Consider the following 20,072-nt stretch of genomic DNA (forward strand, 5'->3'; position numbering starts at 1 on the left):
ATACCGAATCTACCTAATTGTTTTTATAAAATTTAATAGAAAACTGCAAGAAATATATTAATACGGCAATCGTATTACGAAAATGTTTAAAAGATTTATAGAGAGAAACAAATACTATCGATGTTCCGACTGGTTTACTATATATAAAATGAATTAACTTTTTCAGCATTGTACCTTCTTGCTCTCTAATACATTATGCATCATATTGGCGATGTTCAAGCTTTTGATATTAAATTTTCGCAGAACGGAATTTAAGGATTTAGTTTTATTTGCACAAGAAAATTTTTGGCATTTCAAGTACGACCATGATGAGAAAATACTTTTCATGAAGTGCCGAAAATTGTGCAAGCTGTGGACCATAACGGCATGCTCTTTCACGCAAGCCTCCTTGGCATTTTACATAATTACGCCAATCTGCGGTGAGCATGCATATTTAAAGATCTTTGTTTCTACACAAAATAAATAAATTAGTCTCGAATAAAAACAATTCTATAGCTTTACGATCCAACGATATTAACAATCAAAATACATGTTTTACCCTCTTCACCGTATCCTTCAAAATAATCAAATTAGTTAACAATTAATAGACAATTGACAAAATCTCCATCGAGTCAACCCTGATTCTGAAAGAAATCACAAATATGTGCGAATTAATTAATAGAACATATGAAATGGAAGCTTCAGAATTCATGTTCCATTGTGTTTCAGCGAATATCGGAAAAAACAAATCGGATAGGGTACTTCCGTTCAAAATGTGGGTCGATCTGCCGCTAAGCGTGACACCGTATTACGAAATAATGTTCGTTATTCAGGTATCGTATATCTCCTCCATTTCCGAATATATTTAAATAGCGAACTCAGCGAATACAACGATAATTTTACTATGGAAGATCACTGTTTACCCAGCTAGCGACTGTGCAACAAATCGGTGTAACGTATTTGTGCAACGACAACTTCTTATGCATACTGAATATGCACGTGATCTGCCAATTCCGTATGCTCCATAACAGGCTTTTGGATCTGTGGAAGATCATCGACCAGCAAACGGATAAGATCGATTACGCCGACAAGTGCTACATAGCGTTGAAAAAATGCATTCGGCAGCATCAGTCGTTGATCAAATTCTGCGAGAAGCTCGAGTATGTTAATACTTTTCCGATCTTCGGCCATGTAGTGGTCTTTAGCTTGCTAATGTGCTTCGACACGTACGAGATACTTTTGGTACGTTGGATTTACTTACAGTATGGTAGTGGATTCGTTTTTAAATACGATTTGTTCGAAGTACGATATATGGCAAGTTTTATTATTTCACTGTTACGGAAGAATCGTTAAATAGCATGAGTAATTTAACTTTGGTTTATGTCCTTCTCGAAATTTCCTAAACTTATCTCTTTACCTAGAAACGAAATGCTCGTTTCAAGTATTATATATTCGACAGTTATACCAGCTACATCAGAACGATTTCGATATGAATAAACGAGTATTATATTATGTATACAGGCAAATGTATCCACTGGTACGCGACTGATCTTCGTGTTCCACATGGTCGGTAGCTTTATCCATATAATTTTCTTCACGTACACTTGCCACGGTTTAATAGAGGAAAGTTCGAATATTAGCTTGGCAACGTACTCAGGCTGGTGGACGATTCTGCCAATGACCGAAACTGGCAGAATGTTACGAGAAGACGTGAAGGTGATGATGATGAAATCAATGCGACCATGCTACCTGTCCGCTGGTGGATTTTTTCCTATATCTTTGGAAACATCTACCGCGGTACGTAATCCATTTCGTATTTAACCCCATTCATCCCGGAAATATCGCTTTTTGCAACGCATTACCAGAAATATATAAATTTTTAGATGAATCCTATGACGACACTAAAATTTTATGTTACAGTTGATGAGTACTACAATGTCATACTTTACGCTCATGAGGGAATCATCTGTGAAAAATGCGGATAAATAATCCATCATATATATACAAGTACCTATATCATGAAAATATTTGAATATATATGAATATACTTTAATATGTACTTGAAATATATGTTTCGGTAATAATAAAGATAAAGTTAATTAAAATCTTACATCGGAAATGAAAATTCTACACCAAGGGGACGTGGCGATTTTTGCATCGACATCGATATAGCGATAATCCAATATATATGTTTTCTTCTTTTGCTAATAAAATTATCGCTAACATTGACGAGACCCTTCTGATTTTAGTGAGACCGAACATGATATTGTTATAAAATTTGCTTGCTTTAATTTGGCTCGTGTTCTACGTTCGTTGCTGTCAGCAAAATACAAAGATTCCGAATAACTGGTCATTTGTTCTCCTTGAAAACCAAGGACTGGTACCTAACACTATAAACTACAGAATACACGCGTACATCATGCACGATAAATATATATACCACTAAAATGCGAAAAGTTATACAAAGAGATACTTACGAAATCTTCACGAATTCTATTCTTTTCTCTAAACGCAGCAACCATGATCGAATCCTTATCCGTACCCGTATTCAAAAATCTATTGAGCAGGAAACTCTCGTTAGGACTTCTTCCGTAACATGAACATAAGAACAAATAAATTTTGTATTTCCGTAACAACCATTACACGTTCCGATTTTAACAGCAATTTCTCGTAAGAGCGAAGGACGCAACGTTTAACGTTTGAAAACTCAATTGCAGTTCCTGATTGAAAAGTCTTAGATTGAAAAGTGACTGTGGTCTAAGACGTACGGGTCTCTGGAAATAATGAAAGAGATCAATCAACGAACAAATGTGTGATTACCTGCTACTTCCAAGCTTTTTTCATTCATCCATACAAAGGTAACAATCAAACATTAATTTCACTCCTTCTTTCACTTCTGTTTTCCTTTTACTCCTCTTCCGCTCCTCTTCCACTCCTCTTCCATTTCTCCTTCACTTCACTTGCAAGAGTGACAGCAGAAATTAATAAATCAAAGAAGCGCGTCACCTGTTATTATGATGATTCATATGTATTGGGGCATACGCGGTACGTGGCACGCGACAGCTTTAGACGTTGATCAGTCATCATGCTAATACAACGAGACTTGGACATATCAATGGTCCTGTCAACGTTTTTCTTGAGGAATATCGGTATATGGGTAACCGACTATCCCACGGGAGAACGTCGGATGAAAATAATGATCATTTACACAATATGGAATTCTATATTTGCCACGATCGTTATTACCAGAGATTTATATTTCACTGTGTTGTACAGAGGCGTGAGTATATTATTATGATGTATAGAAAAACGGGACGAGCAGTTGCGTTAGATTGGAAAACAATTTAGCAAGGACGGTCATTATCTTTCTAATTATTATTTAATCGTATAAGTAAAGCTCATGTATTGATTTCTCGTTGCCATCTACGGGGATTGTTTTTAATCGGCACCTATCTTTGATGTTCGTTTATATCGGATAATCAAAGAAGTCATTGGTAAAAACTTTCTCGGTTACCTCTATTTAATACATTAAAAATTTGAAATTCATGAGATACATTATATTTTCTAATTTAATCTACAATAATACTGAAAATCGTTCGTGACATATAACATTCGATAATAGTTTATGACACGTGTATTTCAATTAAAACTCTATGAAACGTACAGCTATAATTATAAAAAATTCATAATTCATTTCAGGATATTCTTTACGTCACTACCAACATATTAACCGTGACAATGGGTTTAATCAAGATATGTATCATAATGAAGCATAAAAAGGAATTTATAAAACTGATCGTGTACGTTCAACAACGTTTTTGGAATGTTAAGTACGATTTTCGCGAGAAAGAAATTTTGGATGATTGCAAGAAAACTTGCACCTTCTTCGTCTGTTCTGTCACCATCATGGGTACATTTGCTATACTAGCTTATCTAACAACACCGCTTATCGGTAGGTCAAAAATATTCTATTTGTTTACGGTGTGTTGCATTTTTTGATCCAAATCGTGGATGATTCGTGTGGATATACGTAATATTCACCCGGTATATATATATATATATATATGTCGGAGATGAAAGAACACCGGAGTCTTTGGAATTTTGATTAATCCCGCAACATTGTAACCTAGAGTCTACTATAGCTGTAATTAAACAATTGTAGTTATTCAATCCGATTGTAATTGTTCGAGAGTTGTGATAATGAGCTTGGGCTCGAGGCGACAGTCAGTCGCCGAACGTAGCCGCGGTCACGGGATGAAAGCTTTGTCTAACAAAGGCATGGAATAATTCTATAGCTCTCCTTAAAAAGGAAATAGTTGTAACACTCGACAGTAAACATTCCAACGGTCTCTGTCTCGTAGCTCGGCACACGCAGACCCTATTTTTCGAGTAGGATGATTGCCAGATGTCGATGCGTCTCCGCAGTACATGTTCAGCTAGCTGGAGGACCCGTTATAAATCTTAAGATTTAGTCAACTAAAGTCCTTCAAACAGACAAACAGTCTTTGTCCCAACTACGGGAAAATAGGGGAGACCTATTTTTCAACGAGCGGCTCTCCCACTAGCAACTTTCCCTCGAGGGCGGCTAGCATCTTTTTCTAACCACCGATATGTAGATTGACCAATTAGCAGCAACGCCAATTTCCCTTACTTCCTAAATGAAGGCTTTCCTCGACGAATCCGATGATCTCGTGTCCTTAGACACACCCCATTATAGTTTTCCTCTGTGGCATCATCGGGACGGGAAAGGCATTCTCGCTCGTGATCTCTTTGATGAAAGGAGTAACCCTTTACGACCAGTGAATGTTACGCGTCCGACTTAGATTTTGTGAGTACGTTCATCTATCATCCCGTCGATCGCGGATTCGTTATTGAACCTAGGATCATTGTCATTAGTTTCTCGAGTACCTAACTACCACGGTTACTTGTCCGGTTCTATAATAATCGTATTTGCACTAGTCAATGTCTTCTCTATTGCATAACGACAGCGTGTAACCAAAACGAAGATTCGTTTCACGCCCCTAACCCTAATTCTACTGTAAACCCGACATATATATATATATCTATAATATATATCTATATATATCTATAATATATATCTAATATATATCTATAATATATATATATCTATATATATATGTCGGGTTATCATTAGGATTTAAGGCGCGTAATGATTCTTCGTTTGAATTAGCCGTTGTTTTACGAAACAGAGAATATATTTACGCGAATAAACAAGATTTTACAAAATATTATGAATAATGAGTTTAATAAATGATAAGATTAACAAACGATAAGTTTAACTAATAATTAGATTAAAGAATAATAAGTTTAACGAACAATAAGAGGAACGAATAATATGTCTTACGAATAATAAATTTAACGGATAATGAGATTAACGATTGATAGGTTTTACGAATAATGAATTTAATTAACGCTATTAACAATGTTCCGGGGTTCAAACAAATCCACGGTCAACGGGATAACTCTTTACTATGCGTAGAATAATTTTAAACACAAAAATACGATTGCTGAGACACTCGGTAAATTGCTCGATGTATCACTTTCCAAGGCGATCACACGAATGAATATCTGATGAAAATCTTTTTCGCTATACGACTGCATTTGTTTGTTATATGCTCGCTGGAGGCATCGAGAAGGTTCCAATCGTTGTTGCTAGGCAATTTCTATCAAAAGTTTGTTGTATACTCTTTGGAAACATCGAGAAAGATCCAAACGCCGTTGCTAGGCAGTTTCTGTCTGGAGATTGATTCCTAATACAACGTGTGTCCCATTATATCGACATCTCTAAAGTACAATTCTATGTGATTTCTAGAGAGAACAATACAACCGATCCACACCTTCGTCAGGCAAAACGTTTATCCCGTGACCGTGGCTACGTTCGGCGACCAGTTGTCACCTCGAACCCACTTTCGCTTTCACAAATATCAAACAATTACAAATGACAATTGCTTAATTACAGTTATGATAAAATCTAGGCTAAAGCATTAGAAGACTTCCCCAAAATTGCAAAGGGAAGGCTCCGGTTTTCCTTTCATCTCCGACATATATATATATATATATATATATATATATATATATATATATATATATATATATATATATATATATATATATATATATAGATATATAGATATATATAGATAATAATATACTCCTTTCACAAATTCTCATACCATACATGTACATCAAATACATATACATCGATATACTATGTCGTATAACTAAAAACAATCTTTTCTCAAAAAAGAAATTTGATTCGGTGCTGCAATATTAAAATGTTTAACAATTGTGTATACTAATAAATATCTGTCTGCTGTAATAAGCTAAAAATTCGATAGGTACAATAATATACCTAACGATAAATAAGAAAACCGTTCCATATGGGAAAAGGTATATCATCTTAGTGTTTGTTGCAGGAAATATTGGGAAAAATAAATCCGAAAGAGCATTTCCTTTCAACGTGTGGCTGAATTTGCCAGTATCTATGTCGCCTTACTACGAAATGATATTTACTCTAGAGGTATTTTAGATTCTCGCAATTTTTCGAACGATTGTTATTGTAGCTGGTTGCATTACATGTTTATATTTACGCGGAAGTACAACCTGTGACAATTAGTTGAAGCTTCACCCTAGAATCCTCCACTTTCTATAAATCTACATGACCTTTCTTATCAATGACTAATCAATTTTTGCGATTTTGCAAAAACCAATAGATTTTTTCCACGGACTGTAACAGGGGAAATAATTTTTACTTTTTGCAGACGATAAGTATGTATTACGTATCGGTAAGCTATTTTTGCTTCGATAATGTTTTCTGCATCTTGGCCATACACTTGTCTGGTCAGTTTCGCATACTTCGATACAGGTTTTCAAAACTGTGTGACATGGAACGTCGGACGAAGGAAGATGATATGGAGTCGGCGTTAACAAGGCATGTGCATGTGTTTTACGAGAATTTGAAGGCATGCATTCGACACCATCAGGCACTCATCACTTTCTGCGACAGGCTTGAAAACGTGTACACGATGTTGATATTTGGACAAGTGTTGGTATTTAGTGTGTTAATTTGCCTGTTTGCTTATCAAGGATTATTGGTTAGTGTTTACATGCTATAAACATTCCCATCAGCGGTATTTGTTAATTGTTTGGGACTTTCTAAATCCTTAGTTTGCTCTTAGGCTGCTGCCCCTCTGGCGAGACGCTCGATTTTCATCTTTCATTTAATCGGATCGATGGCGTTATTATTTATGTTCACCTATAGCTGTGACGGTGTGATAGAACACAGTGAGAAAGTTGCTATAGGAGCATATTCAGCGCTGTGGACGATCATGCCAATGAACAAATCTGGGAAGATGCTTCGAAACGATCTAATAATGGTGATTGAGCGATCAAGACGAGTTTGTTGTCTCACCGCGAACAAATTTTTCCCTGTATCATTGGAAACTTATACCACGGTAAATATAATATCGAATCTACAATAAATACACGTTACGATCTATGAAATTTAAAGCATAGGGCAAATTTTTAGACACTAAGAAATTGCAATTTTCAATATCGTAAAATAATTTGTTTATTAACATTTTGCAGATTTTATCTACCGCAGTGTCATATTTCACTTTGTTGAGAAATCGTGTAGAAGACGAAACTATAAATTGATCGGTAAAAACAAATCTCCAATTGATTCAATAGATTGTTCTAAGAAAATTGCCTTTAGATATATATTGTACTATTCAGGCAAATTGTATATTTATCTGTTAACGAAAATAAATGAATTTTAGGAAAATAACTGATAATTTAATACATATATATAATGAATAATCAATGTGGAGCTTTTCCTATAGTACTTCAATGTCTTAATATATCAGCCAATCATTGACGACATATGAGCTTTTTTTAATATTTATAATAAATCTTAAATTAATTCGGTATCATAATGGTAAATTTCATTCACTACTCTAACAATCACAGTCGTTTAATTTTTCTATTTATTGCTATTGTCGATTTATTGCTATTTCTATTATTTTGAGTCATATATATTGGATCATATATTTGGAATCATATTTAGATTAGTCTTGAATAGTTTATGATAGTATAACTTACATATTGTTGCCAGCAAATAGCGAAATGTATTTTCATGTGACAAAATGTATGTGTTAATACGTAGAAAATGCACGTACCTTCACTGTACTCATAAATTAAAGTGTATTTATCTTTAGTTAACATAGTCGAAATGTCGATCGAGTCAATTCTAATTCCGAAAGAATATTTTGAATAATCGATCATCTGTCCTCCTTCGAGTGTGTTCTTCGTTCAATACAAAGAACAGATCCTATGCATTATTATATACAAAACAAGCTGCAAAATGCACATGTGTATCATACGCAATAAAAGTACATAACACTGAAAAATTATAATAAAGATGTTTACAAAACAACCGACAAATAGTCTTTGTAAATTTTATTCCTTTATTCGCGAACAGCAATAAAAGAATGTTAGGTTAACAACCACTGTGTTCTTCGAACGTTCCCGGACAATAAAATTATCGATGTACCGCGTATGCTTTATCGTCTCCCCGAATACCACCATCCGTCTGAAATCGTGCATAATTTATCAATCCGATGCTTCTTCCCCTTTCCGTTTTACACCACAAGAGAGCAATTATAGTGACGTGTAAAATAACCAGTTGTCCACGAAACATAGCGGACATGCAAAACGAACGGGATAATCAAGATAAGTATGGAGACTCAGGTATGGTTAATAAAAAACCTGAAGATTCTCTTGTAAATTGGAGCTTGGAGCACACTACCGTTGAAGACTCAGAATGAGCTCGAAGAAAGGCAGAGATCTGTCAATCACCGTCGTGTCGTTCTACATGAAAATCGTTGGCTTTTGGCTGACGAAGAACCATGTCGAAGAACGTTGGAGGATCTTTGCTATGATTTATACGACTTTCGCAATTCTCGTCGCCATCGTGGTCGAAACGAGGGATCTGTACTTCACTTGGGGAGATTTTAGCGTAAGTGAAAAATTCAATTTTGTTATAGTAACATGAAGAATAATTTTTCGAATGAACAATTTTGCGGATTTGAACACTATTCGAAAGATCTATTGGATCAAAGCAGTTTTTGCTCTGGCGGTAGTTTGGAAAATATCCATCGTGTACGTGTACTGTTATTTGATTATAGGGTACTGTATACATCGTGTGCAACCTCGTAACTATTATTCTCGTTTTGTTCAAAATTTTGGTTTGTTTTGTATACAAAAAGGAGTTGCTTAGTTTGATACAATACGCGAAAACGAATTTTTGGCATTCGAATTACAATTCACACGAACAAATGATTGTGGATAGGTGTAAACGTACTTGTACGGTTCTCGTTTGCGTCTTCACTTTCTTCGCTCAAGGAACAGTTATCTCTTACGTGATAGGACCAATTCAAGGTGAGACATTTATATACTCATTGTACAAAGAACGATATATATTGTTAACTAGCTTTCTTGATTAAACGAAATTAATTAAACGAGCTTTGCTAACGTATTTATATTATTCAGCAAATATTGGAAGAAACGAAACAAATCGAATACTTCCATTCAATATATGGTTGAACGTACCAATATGCTACATGACGCCATACTTTGAGATCGAGTTTATCATACAGGTACTAAGAATTTGTTAGTTGTTAAAAACAATTAAAATAACAAATGTTTTAATTTGCCACGACTATATTTATCAAAGTTAATTTCAAATATGTATATTCCAAAATCGCGATACATAAATTTAATAAAATCACGTATACGCATATGACAAAGATAAAATTACATCTTGCGTTTCTACAGGTTTTGTGCCTGTATCACGTTGGCGTATGCTATCTTTGTTTCGATAATATTTTATGCATTATGAATCTACATACTGCTGGACAGTTTCGTATCTTACAATATAGACTTGAAAATATGTGCGGTGAAAATAACAACGAAAAATTGTCGTACAGCATATGTAAATATATGAAACTTAAAACTTACATTCAACAACATCAAATGCTCATTGAATATTGTAAGAAACTCGAGCAAGTGTTTAATTTGATTGTGCTTGGACAAGTATCGCTCTTCAGCTTATTGATGTGCCTCGATGGATATTTAGTACTTACGGTATGCATAGTAGTATCTATATTAAAAAAAAACTGTGCCGTAAAAATAGAAATTTAATGTTGAAAGAATTCTAGTTTGCTTCATAGCAGTAATAATTTTTGATATTACGATATAGCAACAATTCCAATCTTCTTTATTTTTCGTGAAGTTGCAAAAAATTCTCGTAGGAGAAAGTAATATGTTTTTAGTTCGTTACAGCGATTTAGGATACAACAATGCAATTTTTCACAGGAAGACGCTCCTCTTATGAGACGCCTTATTTTCCTATTTCATATAACGGGTTGCATGTGTCAACTGCTGATGTTCACCTATAGTTGCGATTGTCTAATACGAGACAGTACGAACGTAGCTAATGCCGCCTACAAAAGCTTATGGTCGTTTCTACCAATGGACAAATATGGGAAAATATTACGGAGAGACTTGATGTTAATTATCATGAGATCTAATATACCATGTTGCCTGACCGCTAGTGGATTCTTCATCGTATCATTGGAAACGTATACTGGAGTAAGTACATCTACTCGCTGTAAATACACTAGTTCAATCATGTGTTTCAATCATGTGTGGATCCCGTTTCTTCGTGCAAACTGAAATAAATAAATACTACTATTAATTTATCCCTTTCACCTAATCTGATATAATAATACTAATTCTTACACTTCCTAGCGAATATTTATTTTATTTTCAGGATATTCGCTCGTTATAACGTTAACATTTACTTATATTGATTTCTTTATTGTCGTTTTAATATCATTTCGTTGTAAATTTTGAGCGATGCAGTGTTACGTTTTACTTCATAGAAATAGGAGAGGAGATGGTACTTAGCTTTGCCTAAAAAGTCAATGCTACCAATAATGTGGAACTTTGGCCCCTTATAATCAATATGGCCGTATTTAATGGAATATCCTTAGTAAATTCATCATTGCTCTTATTGTATGTAAGATAATATTACTTGCAAAAATTACAAATATAGTATTCATTTTTATATCCAGCGTGTTCGTTGTGGATTCATAATTCACACGATCGACATCGAACTTGCATCTCACCATTATGATCATCCGAATACTTGTGAGAAGGAAACTTGGCGGTCGTTACGCTTTTGTTTGTTTCAAAAGAGTAGAATTACCCAAAGAGACTGGCGTGTGCGAATGAGGTGAGATTTCCTCCGCAATCAACCTACGGCATATATTGTCCTTATATGCAGTAGGGAAAAATATAATAGTATCGTACCCCATAGACTATAAAGAGTGCAGCGTTCCATATCCATGCTACCCTCGAAACAACGTTATTTTCTACCCGTATTTACAAGTAATAACTAAAAAGTTTCATAAACATTATTGTTGGCGTGATATAAATTTGCTTTCAAAGTACAGTGACTATACCAATCACATTATTGCACAATATATGATACCTGAATATTATTGTAAGATTACAAGTTATTAACAGAATTCGACATTATCAGCTTTCCTTTTCCTCTCCTCAACATTTCCTACGTACGCAGAACATATTTTCCAACATTTACAACTGTAATATGACGCGTCATAAATTATTAAACGAGGAATTAGTAAGTAACAGTTGTTTTATAAGTGTTCTTATTTCCCTAAAAAACATTTTTTTTAAGTACTTGTAAAATGACTTTATCGTAACAAGCACAATGTCTATTATTATTATTATATCAGATACTCTTTAACGAGTTATAAAATCATGATAAAAATTTAATCTATTGTGTTCCTTTGCTGTTTACAGATTCTAAGTTCCGCGGCATCGTACTTCACGTTGTTGAGAAATCATGCAAGCGATACGTCTTAAACGCAAGTACCAACAACATTTTCGAATAAAGTTCCAAGAAATTTAAATGTTTAAAAGCATTTAGGTATTTATTTACTTGATATTATACAAAAATATCAGTTGCTTTGCCTAACCTTCATTCGTAGGCTGTGTTTCCAGGAAATGCAGTTACTCCGATCAATATTCGGACACCCTTCGAAACGGAATAACTTTTTTAAAATTGAGCCAAACGGTTTGAATTTCTTTTTTCTTTTTCTTTAAGTTGGAAGGGTTAATTCACTGGACGACGAGCGCCAAAATGTTGAAAAAGTTACAATTGGTCGAGACCTCGGAAAAAATAATAAAGGTCGCTTTTTACTAATTTCTTATGCAAGAAAATACTAAAGGCGAATTCAAGGCAGTCGTGTTTACAGCACGTTCTGTAGATTCGGAAATGCCGAGCTCGCGTGGTCTTGCTTCGAAAACCGTGGCGGTCCATGGAACTTTCCGGTGCATCAAGGAGGACCTGCCCCAAATGATATGGATGACGACCGTACAATTATCGAGAGGTTCTTTTTCGGCAATTACAATATTATCGAAGAATTCCTTATATATAATAGACATAAACCTTCGAAATTTGTTATTCAAATTTTCATTGATTCAAACATTCAGAACCAGATAAAAATGTTGTAAAAAGCGATCTCACCTTTTTCTTTGTGATTCGGATTAATTCCGCGAGATTCTCAAAAATTGTTTGCACGTCATCTGGCAAACTAGCCCTTCTAGCTTCTCAAAAAATATCAAACCGTCTGATCCGTTCTTTAAAAAGTTATGCTATTTTAAGGCGTGTCCGAATATTAATGGGAGCAAATGTATATTTTTCTTAGACTATCTCGTTCATTCGATTCTTCGTTCATGTCAAAATGTAGTTGCTTTAAACAAAACTTAAGCCTTTCTTGTCAAAAATATCAATGACAAATAATTTTACATTTACATTTTAACCGGAACAACTTAATCGTTTTATCTATTTTAAAAGATCAATTCTTTCGAGCGAATTTGCAATACTAACAACAAAGCCTAACTACAATACTATTCTATACATTTTGATAATAAATAACAGACTATTTCTCTGGAATAAAGAAATATAGCAATAAACAGAAGGATTTTAAAAATATTTTATTTAATACGATAATATGATAATACGATTAATATTACCTCTACCATTCTCTATTTCATTCCATAAATATGTCTTCGCGTAAATTCACCTTCCGCAAGTACTAATCTGTAGCACAGTTGTTATTAAAACGTGTCACACTAAAAATATATAATTAATTAATGGATGATAAATGAAAGAAGGAAAGTTCTTGCCAATTAATTCTGATGATGAAGGAAAACATGCGTTATAAGCTTCAAGACACTGTCATATATCATTTAACATTAACATAACACAATTAACATAACTAAATCACTAAAACACAAATAAGGATAAAAATGACAAGTTCTTGTGCTCAAAAACGAATTCAAAGGGTGCAACTCGATTACACAACGTTCTTCAAAAGTTTCCATGAAATTAATCATCTAAACAGTCGCACGTGTATTGTAATACACGTTATCCTCACGTCTGAACATTCGGCGTCTCCGTGGAATAATACACAATTTATCGATCCGTCGCTGCTTTTCCTTTTCACACGATGGAACAGCAATTGCAATGACGTTCAGAATAACCAGTTGTCCGGGAAGTATAATATGCAAAACGAGCCAGATAATCAAGTCGAAAGCGATCAAGGGATCAAAGTAATATCGTATCACTGTATCAGTCACTATAGATATCGATGATAAGCAAATTAGAGGCTTTCGATAGAATCGAAGAATGAGTACTCCATCGTCGAAGACTCAGGATGAGCTCGAAGGAAGTCAAAGATCTGTCTATCACCGTCACAAGTTTCTACATGAAATTCGTTGGTTTTTGGCTGGCGAATGATTATGTCGATAAACGTTGGAGGAACATCGCCATGTCGAATACAATATTTTTTATCTTCGTTGCCATCACGATCGAGTTGAGGGATTTGTACTTTACTTGGGGAAATTTTGAGGTGAGTAATGAAACAAATATGGACTAAAGCAAATTTTCAACTAACAATACCATAAAATAATGGCTTCTAAGTTTGATTGCTGAATACTTTTATTACAGGATACTATTTATACCGCGTGCAACGTTGCGACTATCGTTTTAGTTCTACTCAAGACCTTTGTCATATTTATACATAACGACGAACTGCTTTATTTAATTAATTACGCGAAAACAAACTTTTGGCATTCGAATTATGACTCCCACGAGCAAATGATTATAAATACCTCTAAACGTATTTGCACTTTTCTCGTTTGCTCCTTCGCCTTTTTTGCTCAGGGAACAGTCGTCAGCTTCATACTAAGACCTATTTTGGGTGAGACATTTACGCAATCAATCTGCGAAAAATATGAAAATTTTCAGTACAAATTAAAACGCTGACGCAAAACATATTCTTAAGGAATTATTTTGTCGATATTGTTATTATATCAAATTGGAATTATAACAACTAACAAAGAGACGTGTTGATATGTTTTTCAGTAAACTATGGTAAGAATGAATCAGATAGAATACATCCGTTTAATATGTGGTTCGACGATTCATTAATGTTGTCACCGTATTTTGAAATAGTCTTCGTAATACAGGTAGAAAAAATTATTCATATAAGATCACTGTAAAAAATACTTTTTAACTACTGTATTTTAATCCAGAAATCGTACGATATTTTGGATCGTTTAATCATTATGCTCGTCTTTACAGACTTTTAGCGCGTGCCTAGTTGGTACGTGCTACCATTGCTTCGACAATCTTTTATTCGTTATAAATCTGCACACTGCTAGTCAATTTCGTATTTTGCAATATAGATTTTCAAATATGTGCAATATAAATGATCACGAACATTATACAACTTTGGAAAGATCATCGTACACTGAAGATAAATATGCAACGTTTAAAACTTACGTCAAACAACATCAAATGCTCATTCAATATTGTAATAAACTGGAGAATGTGTTCAGTGTAATAGCACTCGTGCAGGTGACACTCTTCAGCTTGATAATTTGCCTCGATGGATATTTGATACTTATGGTTAGTAGCAATCGCGTTTCATCGTCGTATTCCATTTACTTTTATTAGATTTTTTATATTAATTTCGTTCCTTCTGCTGCAACATAACATATAATAATTATCTTTTTATTTCTTAAAAAATTAAACAAAATACTTACGAAAAGAAGAGAAATTATATTAATAATAGCTTTTCCTTTATTCATTGTTTTAATCTAATTATCTCTTCTGCAGGAAGAGATTGCTCAAATAAAACGTCTTACTTTCATATTTCATGTAATGGGTTGTATGTGTCAATTATTAATGTTCACGTACAGTTGTAATTGCTTGATACAAGACAGCGAATGTGTGATGAACGCCACTTACAAGAGTTCATGGTCGCCCCTGCCGATGGACAAATATGGAAAAATGTTACGCAAAGATTTGATGTTCGTCATGATGAGATCTAAAGCACCCTGTTGCTTGACTGCCTGTGGATTCTTCGCTGTGTCGCTGGAAACATATACAGGAGTAAGCAATATTGCGTACATCTTATAGCTATCGATTTAGTCTTTTTGTCGCGGAAACCTCGAAAGGAAAACGTTATTCGTCTAGATGTATTGTTAAAGTATCCTATAAACATTTAGATGCTTTATTTCATTAATAACGATGTAACATACATGAATAGAAATTATTCTATATTAGAGAAAATACATATGTATTAGGTCATCCCATAAGTTCGTGCCGTTTTTCAAGCGGTTATATATGTTATTTTTTCTAAACACCTATGAATCGTTGTCTTAGGTATTTTCAGAACATTTGACATCTCTTCAACTGTTAAACTTCGTGATTTTTCAACAAGATCCCGAATTTTATTTTCGTCTGTCTGAGGAGGACGCCCGGAGCGTTCCTCGTCTTCTAAACAGAAATTCCCAGCTCTAAAACGTTGGAACCACTTCCTACAGGTGCGAGATGGAAGCGCATTTTCTCCGTAAACAGCACATATGTTTTTCGTGGCAATTGTTACAGAACTTCCTTTCCGAAATTCATATAACACGAGATGTCGAAAATGGATACGCATTTCACTCATGATTTTTTACTGTTAGAAGTCACTGTGTTTACTATATTACGATCTTATACCCACGAAAATCTGCTCTAGCCTGTTCTCGATCAGCTAAGCTCAAGTGCATTGGTCCCTTATCGCCGTATGTTTATAAATCAACACATGAAATGTATACACAAAAGTCGGCACGAACTTATGGATTGACCTAATATATCTTGTTTTAAAAAGAAATCAATTAATTTCTGTTGTACAATAATTAAACTAATACATTTCGGAAACGGTGTGACGGATGAAAGCAGCGTGAAATGTAAATTCCCAAATCTGATATAATAATATCAATCGTTATGCTTTCTACCAAATAATTTTATTTCCAGGAAATTTTTCTCCCCGAGATAGTTACGATGTTCAACAAAATTAATGTTACTTGTTCTCCTTATAAATTTTGAGCATCGCGGTATCATGCTTTCCCTTATTAAGACGTTACGAAAAGAAACCGTTGCAGTTCATGCATATTACGAATCAATTTCTCAAAAACGATACAAAGAAATTAATTTACCGAAGTAGAAACAGGAAATCGCGTTATCTCTAAAGTAAGTAAACTTTTAAAACAACGATTAATCACAAACCCTATGGTAGTTCTTTGTAAGATATCAATTTTTTCTACATATGCAGAACAAGAATATGGGATATGCTGCAGTATATATTCGAGGAAATAGTGCGCATACTTGTATAAACTATCTAATGACGAGGTTCGTAAATAACAGTTGATTTTTTCACATGAAAGTACAATTATTATTATATCAGATTTTATTAAAAAGATACAACAATATCTTAATAGTTCCTTTGTTTTTGCAGATTCTAAGTTCTGCGGTGTCATATTTTACGTTATTAAGAAATCACGCAGGCGATGCATAACTACTACGATACAACAGTGTCCGATACACAGAAAATATATGCGGGAGAATTTAATTTCAGGCAATAGTTACATATGTTTTTGTTAAAATAGAAAATAAAATTAAAGAGATATTTCATTACCAAATAAATCTAAATATGTATTGTACAGTGTACATTATTGTACATATTGTAGTTAATAACGTTTCGTATTGTAATCGTCCGAAATTGAGGTAAGTATTTTGTATTACACACAAGACTTCGCGCAACCTTACACACATATTACACAACTGTATACCTCATAGGTAACACAAAGGAAAAAAACAATTTTTCATAATAACCACAGTGCAATAACATCAAATAATTCCGATTTCACCATTTTCATTCTTCCTTTTTTTGTAGCAACAAAACACAAAAACAAAGCGTTTTCCATTTTACCATTAATTTCATAAAAAGCAAACGACGTCTAGCGTCTAGCTATATAACACCTCGCTTGCACCTTCAGTCCAGGAAATAATGATCCATAATACGCGCCGGCCCCATAAATAACGCAACAGACGTCAATCAAATACATGGTGAACCTGTTATTTTCTTTTTCTTTTTTTTACGTTTCGGGTTATTCGTAACACTTCCCTGACAAATAGATTAAAAACAAAGAAAAAGAAGAGAGAATAAACAAACAGCAAGAAATTAAAAACGCGAAGCAACTATAGTTACAGAGTTTCATATGATACGTAAGTGATAGCTTTACACGGTTGACGATCAAACGGAACGAACATGCAAACGGAACAAGAGTTGGACATATCGATGAGATTGTCGGCTTTCTTCTTAAAGCACATTGGCCTATGGATAGCTAATGATCCCGCGGATGAACGCCGGATGAAAATTATATTCACCTACACAATTTGGAATTTGATATTTGGCATGATCGTCTTGAGCAGAGATTTGTATTTTAGTTGGTTCTACAATGGCGTGAGTATATTCGGTCGTTTCATATTTATTGTATAATCGATCAATCGACTCACAGACAGTGGCAGTATTCCAAGAATTTAACGATGAGAATTCGTAGGAAAATAATATGTTAGAATAGAAGTTTAATTAGTCAATATTTTAATCACTGATCCATAGTTAATATTTACTTTAAAATAATTATCATTTTTTATAGACTAATATTGTAATTCCATTTTCCCGTATATTAACTGCTTAATTATTCATTCGATCAACGATATTTTTTGCTATATCTTATTACTTCAAATTATTAATTTTAGGATACGCTTTATGCTCTTGCGAATACTATGAGTTTGATACTGTCCTCAGTCAAGGTATGCGTTATAGTGATGCACAAAAAGGAATTTATGAACCTCGTCGTGTACATGGAACAACATTTTATGGCTGTTAAATACGATATTCACGAGAAAGAAATTTTGGATAATTGCAGAAAGATTTGCGCCCTTTTCATCTCTAGCGTTACCACCATTGGAATATGTGCTATACTATCTTATATAACCACGCCTTTTATTGGTAGGTTAAAATGTACAAGAACCAAAAACCTTTTTATTTAAAGTGTACACGATGTTTAAAACGTATAACGCATACGAAAGCAAAGAATGATTCACGCATTTATTGCAGCACAAATTGGAAACAATGAATCCACAAGGGAACTTCCATTTAATATGTGGATAGGTCTTTTGTCACAATCTCCTTACTATGAACTAATATTTTTTGCGCAGGTATTTTAAATTTTCGCATTTTCCTAGTAACTAGTAATTTAATCGCTTGTCTTTATGTTTGTATTTTATTCGTACCGAAATAAATCTCTAACAATTTGATATATTTACGACCAACCGAAAAGAAATAGACAGCAATGAGATTCATCTCGCTACTACGATATAAATATTGAAATTACTGAATATTCGATAAGCAGCGCTAAATTTCTACAACAAATTATATAAAAGGAAACGATTTTTCTTTCTCGCAGATTATGAGTCTATCTTATATAGGAATCTGCTACTTCTGCTTCGATAATGTTTTCTGCGTCATGGCCATACACTTAGGCGGTCAATTTCGCATACTTCGATATAGATTTTCAGAACTGTGTAACATAAAATATCAGATAAGCGAGCAAGATAAAATGTCGATACTGACGAAGCATGTACACAGAACTTACGAGACATTTAGGAAGTACGTTCAACAACATCAAGCACTGATCAATTATTACAATTCGCTAGAAAACGTGTACACGGTGATTATACTTATACAGGTGCTGGTATTTAGCGTGTTAATTTGCCTGTTCGGTTATCAAGTGTTATTGGTTAGTATTTCACGTGTTTAAAACGCATTCATTGTGAATGTTTGTACATAATTCAGAAATGAACTTTCAGCGATTATCATTATTATAAAATATGAAAATAACAATAGCCTATGTATATAGAAGAGTTCTATCGTACATAGAATTCTTCTCGCAGAAAAGAATTTCGATGTTCCGATAAAAGCATATGTTCTCTTTCAAATGTTACTTTTTCTTAGGCTAATACTAACTCTGCAAGACGTTCCATTTTCGTCTTTCTCCTAATCGGCGCGTTGTCCTTATTGTTTATGTTCACCTATAGCTGCGATGATGTAATAGAACACAGTGATAACGTTGCTATAGGAGCATATTCAGCGCTGTGGACGATTATGCCAATGAACAAACATGGGAAGATGCTTCGAAACGATTTGATAATGACAATAGAGCGGTCCAGGCGAGTCTGTTGTTTGACCGCAAATGGATTTTTTCCTGTATCGCTGGAAACTTATACTAAGGTCGGTACAATACCTATAAGAAACACAGTACGTTATGGTCTTCCTCGATTACCCAACGTCAATCTTTTCTTCCTCTTTTTTCTTTCTTACAATTGGTAACGAGAAATATACGAGTGTGAAAACGATCCACGATGTTTAAAATACATGTGAACGTTTTACAGATTTTGAGTACCGCAATGTCATATTTTACATTGTTAAGTAACAACGTAACCAAAAATGAAACATAATTAATAACAAACGTATCCGATTAATTCAGCGGATACAAAGCGCTTAGATTGTCTGGATGATTACAGGAAA

General features: G+C 34.1%; 5 protein-coding genes across 5 annotated transcripts; all 5 read left to right on the forward strand.

Moving 5' to 3' along the window:
- Positions 1-166: 166 nt before the first annotated feature.
- On the forward strand, positions 167-2,016 carry LOC117208030 (odorant receptor 30a-like; the record flags this gene model as incomplete). The annotated part of the gene is made up of 5 exons (XM_033448851.1): positions 167-419; positions 709-812; positions 907-1,221; positions 1,501-1,776; positions 1,900-2,016. Coding segments are annotated over 5 exons (1,017 nt in total), but the record flags the coding sequence as incomplete, so codon positions are not given.
- Positions 2,017-3,064: 1,048 nt separating this feature from the next.
- Positions 3,065-7,757, forward strand: LOC117208048 (odorant receptor 4-like). Its single transcript, XM_033448875.1, has 6 exons — positions 3,065-3,259; positions 3,679-3,931; positions 6,417-6,520; positions 6,762-7,094; positions 7,179-7,454; positions 7,588-7,757. Exons 1-6 carry the CDS (start codon positions 3,065-3,067, stop codon positions 7,654-7,656), a joined length of 1,230 nt encoding a protein of 409 aa, XP_033304766.1. The 3' UTR covers positions 7,657-7,757.
- A 1,064-nt stretch (positions 7,758-8,821) lies between these two features.
- LOC117208049 (odorant receptor 13a-like) lies at positions 8,822-11,952 on the forward strand. The gene is made up of 6 exons (XM_033448876.1): positions 8,822-9,016; positions 9,186-9,438; positions 9,550-9,656; positions 9,835-10,143; positions 10,375-10,650; positions 11,890-11,952. The coding sequence occupies exons 1-6, from the start codon at positions 8,822-8,824 to the stop codon at positions 11,950-11,952; spliced, it is 1,203 nt and encodes a 400-aa protein (XP_033304767.1).
- A 2,778-nt stretch (positions 11,953-14,730) lies between these two features.
- Positions 14,731-15,648, forward strand: LOC117208050 (odorant receptor 22b-like). The gene is made up of 2 exons (XM_033448878.1): positions 14,731-15,106; positions 15,275-15,648. Exons 1-2 carry the CDS (start codon positions 14,852-14,854, stop codon positions 15,575-15,577), a joined length of 558 nt encoding a protein of 185 aa, XP_033304769.1. The 5' UTR covers positions 14,731-14,851; the 3' UTR covers positions 15,578-15,648.
- A 1,131-nt stretch (positions 15,649-16,779) lies between these two features.
- Positions 16,780-20,036, forward strand: LOC117208034 (odorant receptor 13a-like). The gene is made up of 6 exons (XM_033448857.1): positions 16,780-17,945; positions 18,242-18,494; positions 18,603-18,703; positions 18,952-19,284; positions 19,500-19,775; positions 19,937-20,036. Exons 1-6 carry the CDS (start codon positions 17,751-17,753, stop codon positions 20,000-20,002), a joined length of 1,224 nt encoding a protein of 407 aa, XP_033304748.1. The 5' UTR covers positions 16,780-17,750; the 3' UTR covers positions 20,003-20,036.
- The last annotated feature ends 36 nt before the right edge of the window (positions 20,037-20,072 follow it).

This window comes from Bombus bifarius, unplaced genomic scaffold (genome assembly GCF_011952205.1).
Source record: "Bombus bifarius isolate JDL3187 unplaced genomic scaffold, Bbif_JDL3187 scf7180000008050, whole genome shotgun sequence".
Taxonomy (NCBI): domain Eukaryota; kingdom Metazoa; phylum Arthropoda; class Insecta; order Hymenoptera; family Apidae; genus Bombus; species Bombus bifarius.

Coding starts and splice junctions, on each gene's coding strand:
- LOC117208048 (XM_033448875.1), top strand. CDS start 3,065: ATGCTAATACAACGAGACTTGGACATATCAATGGTCCTGTCAACGTTT. Junction 3,260..3,678: donor TCACTGTGTTGTACAGAGGC/GTGAGTATATTA, acceptor AATTCATTTCAG/GATATTCTTTACGTCACTAC. Junction 7,455..7,587: donor CATTGGAAACTTATACCACG/GTAAATATAATA, acceptor AACATTTTGCAG/ATTTTATCTACCGCAGTGTC.
- LOC117208049 (XM_033448876.1), top strand. CDS start 8,822: ATGAGCTCGAAGAAAGGCAGAGATCTGTCAATCACCGTCGTGTCGTTC. Junction 9,017..9,185: donor TCACTTGGGGAGATTTTAGC/GTAAGTGAAAAA, acceptor ATTTGATTATAG/GGTACTGTATACATCGTGTG. Junction 9,657..9,834: donor AGATCGAGTTTATCATACAG/GTACTAAGAATT, acceptor GCGTTTCTACAG/GTTTTGTGCCTGTATCACGT.
- LOC117208050 (XM_033448878.1), top strand. CDS start 14,852: ATGTGCAATATAAATGATCACGAACATTATACAACTTTGGAAAGATCA. Junction 15,107..15,274: donor CGTCGTATTCCATTTACTTT/TATTAGATTTTT, acceptor TCTCTTCTGCAG/GAAGAGATTGCTCAAATAAA.
- LOC117208034 (XM_033448857.1), top strand. CDS start 17,751: ATGCAAACGGAACAAGAGTTGGACATATCGATGAGATTGTCGGCTTTC. Junction 17,946..18,241: donor TTAGTTGGTTCTACAATGGC/GTGAGTATATTC, acceptor TATTAATTTTAG/GATACGCTTTATGCTCTTGC. Junction 18,495..18,602: donor TATAACCACGCCTTTTATTG/GTAGGTTAAAAT, acceptor CATTTATTGCAG/CACAAATTGGAAACAATGAA.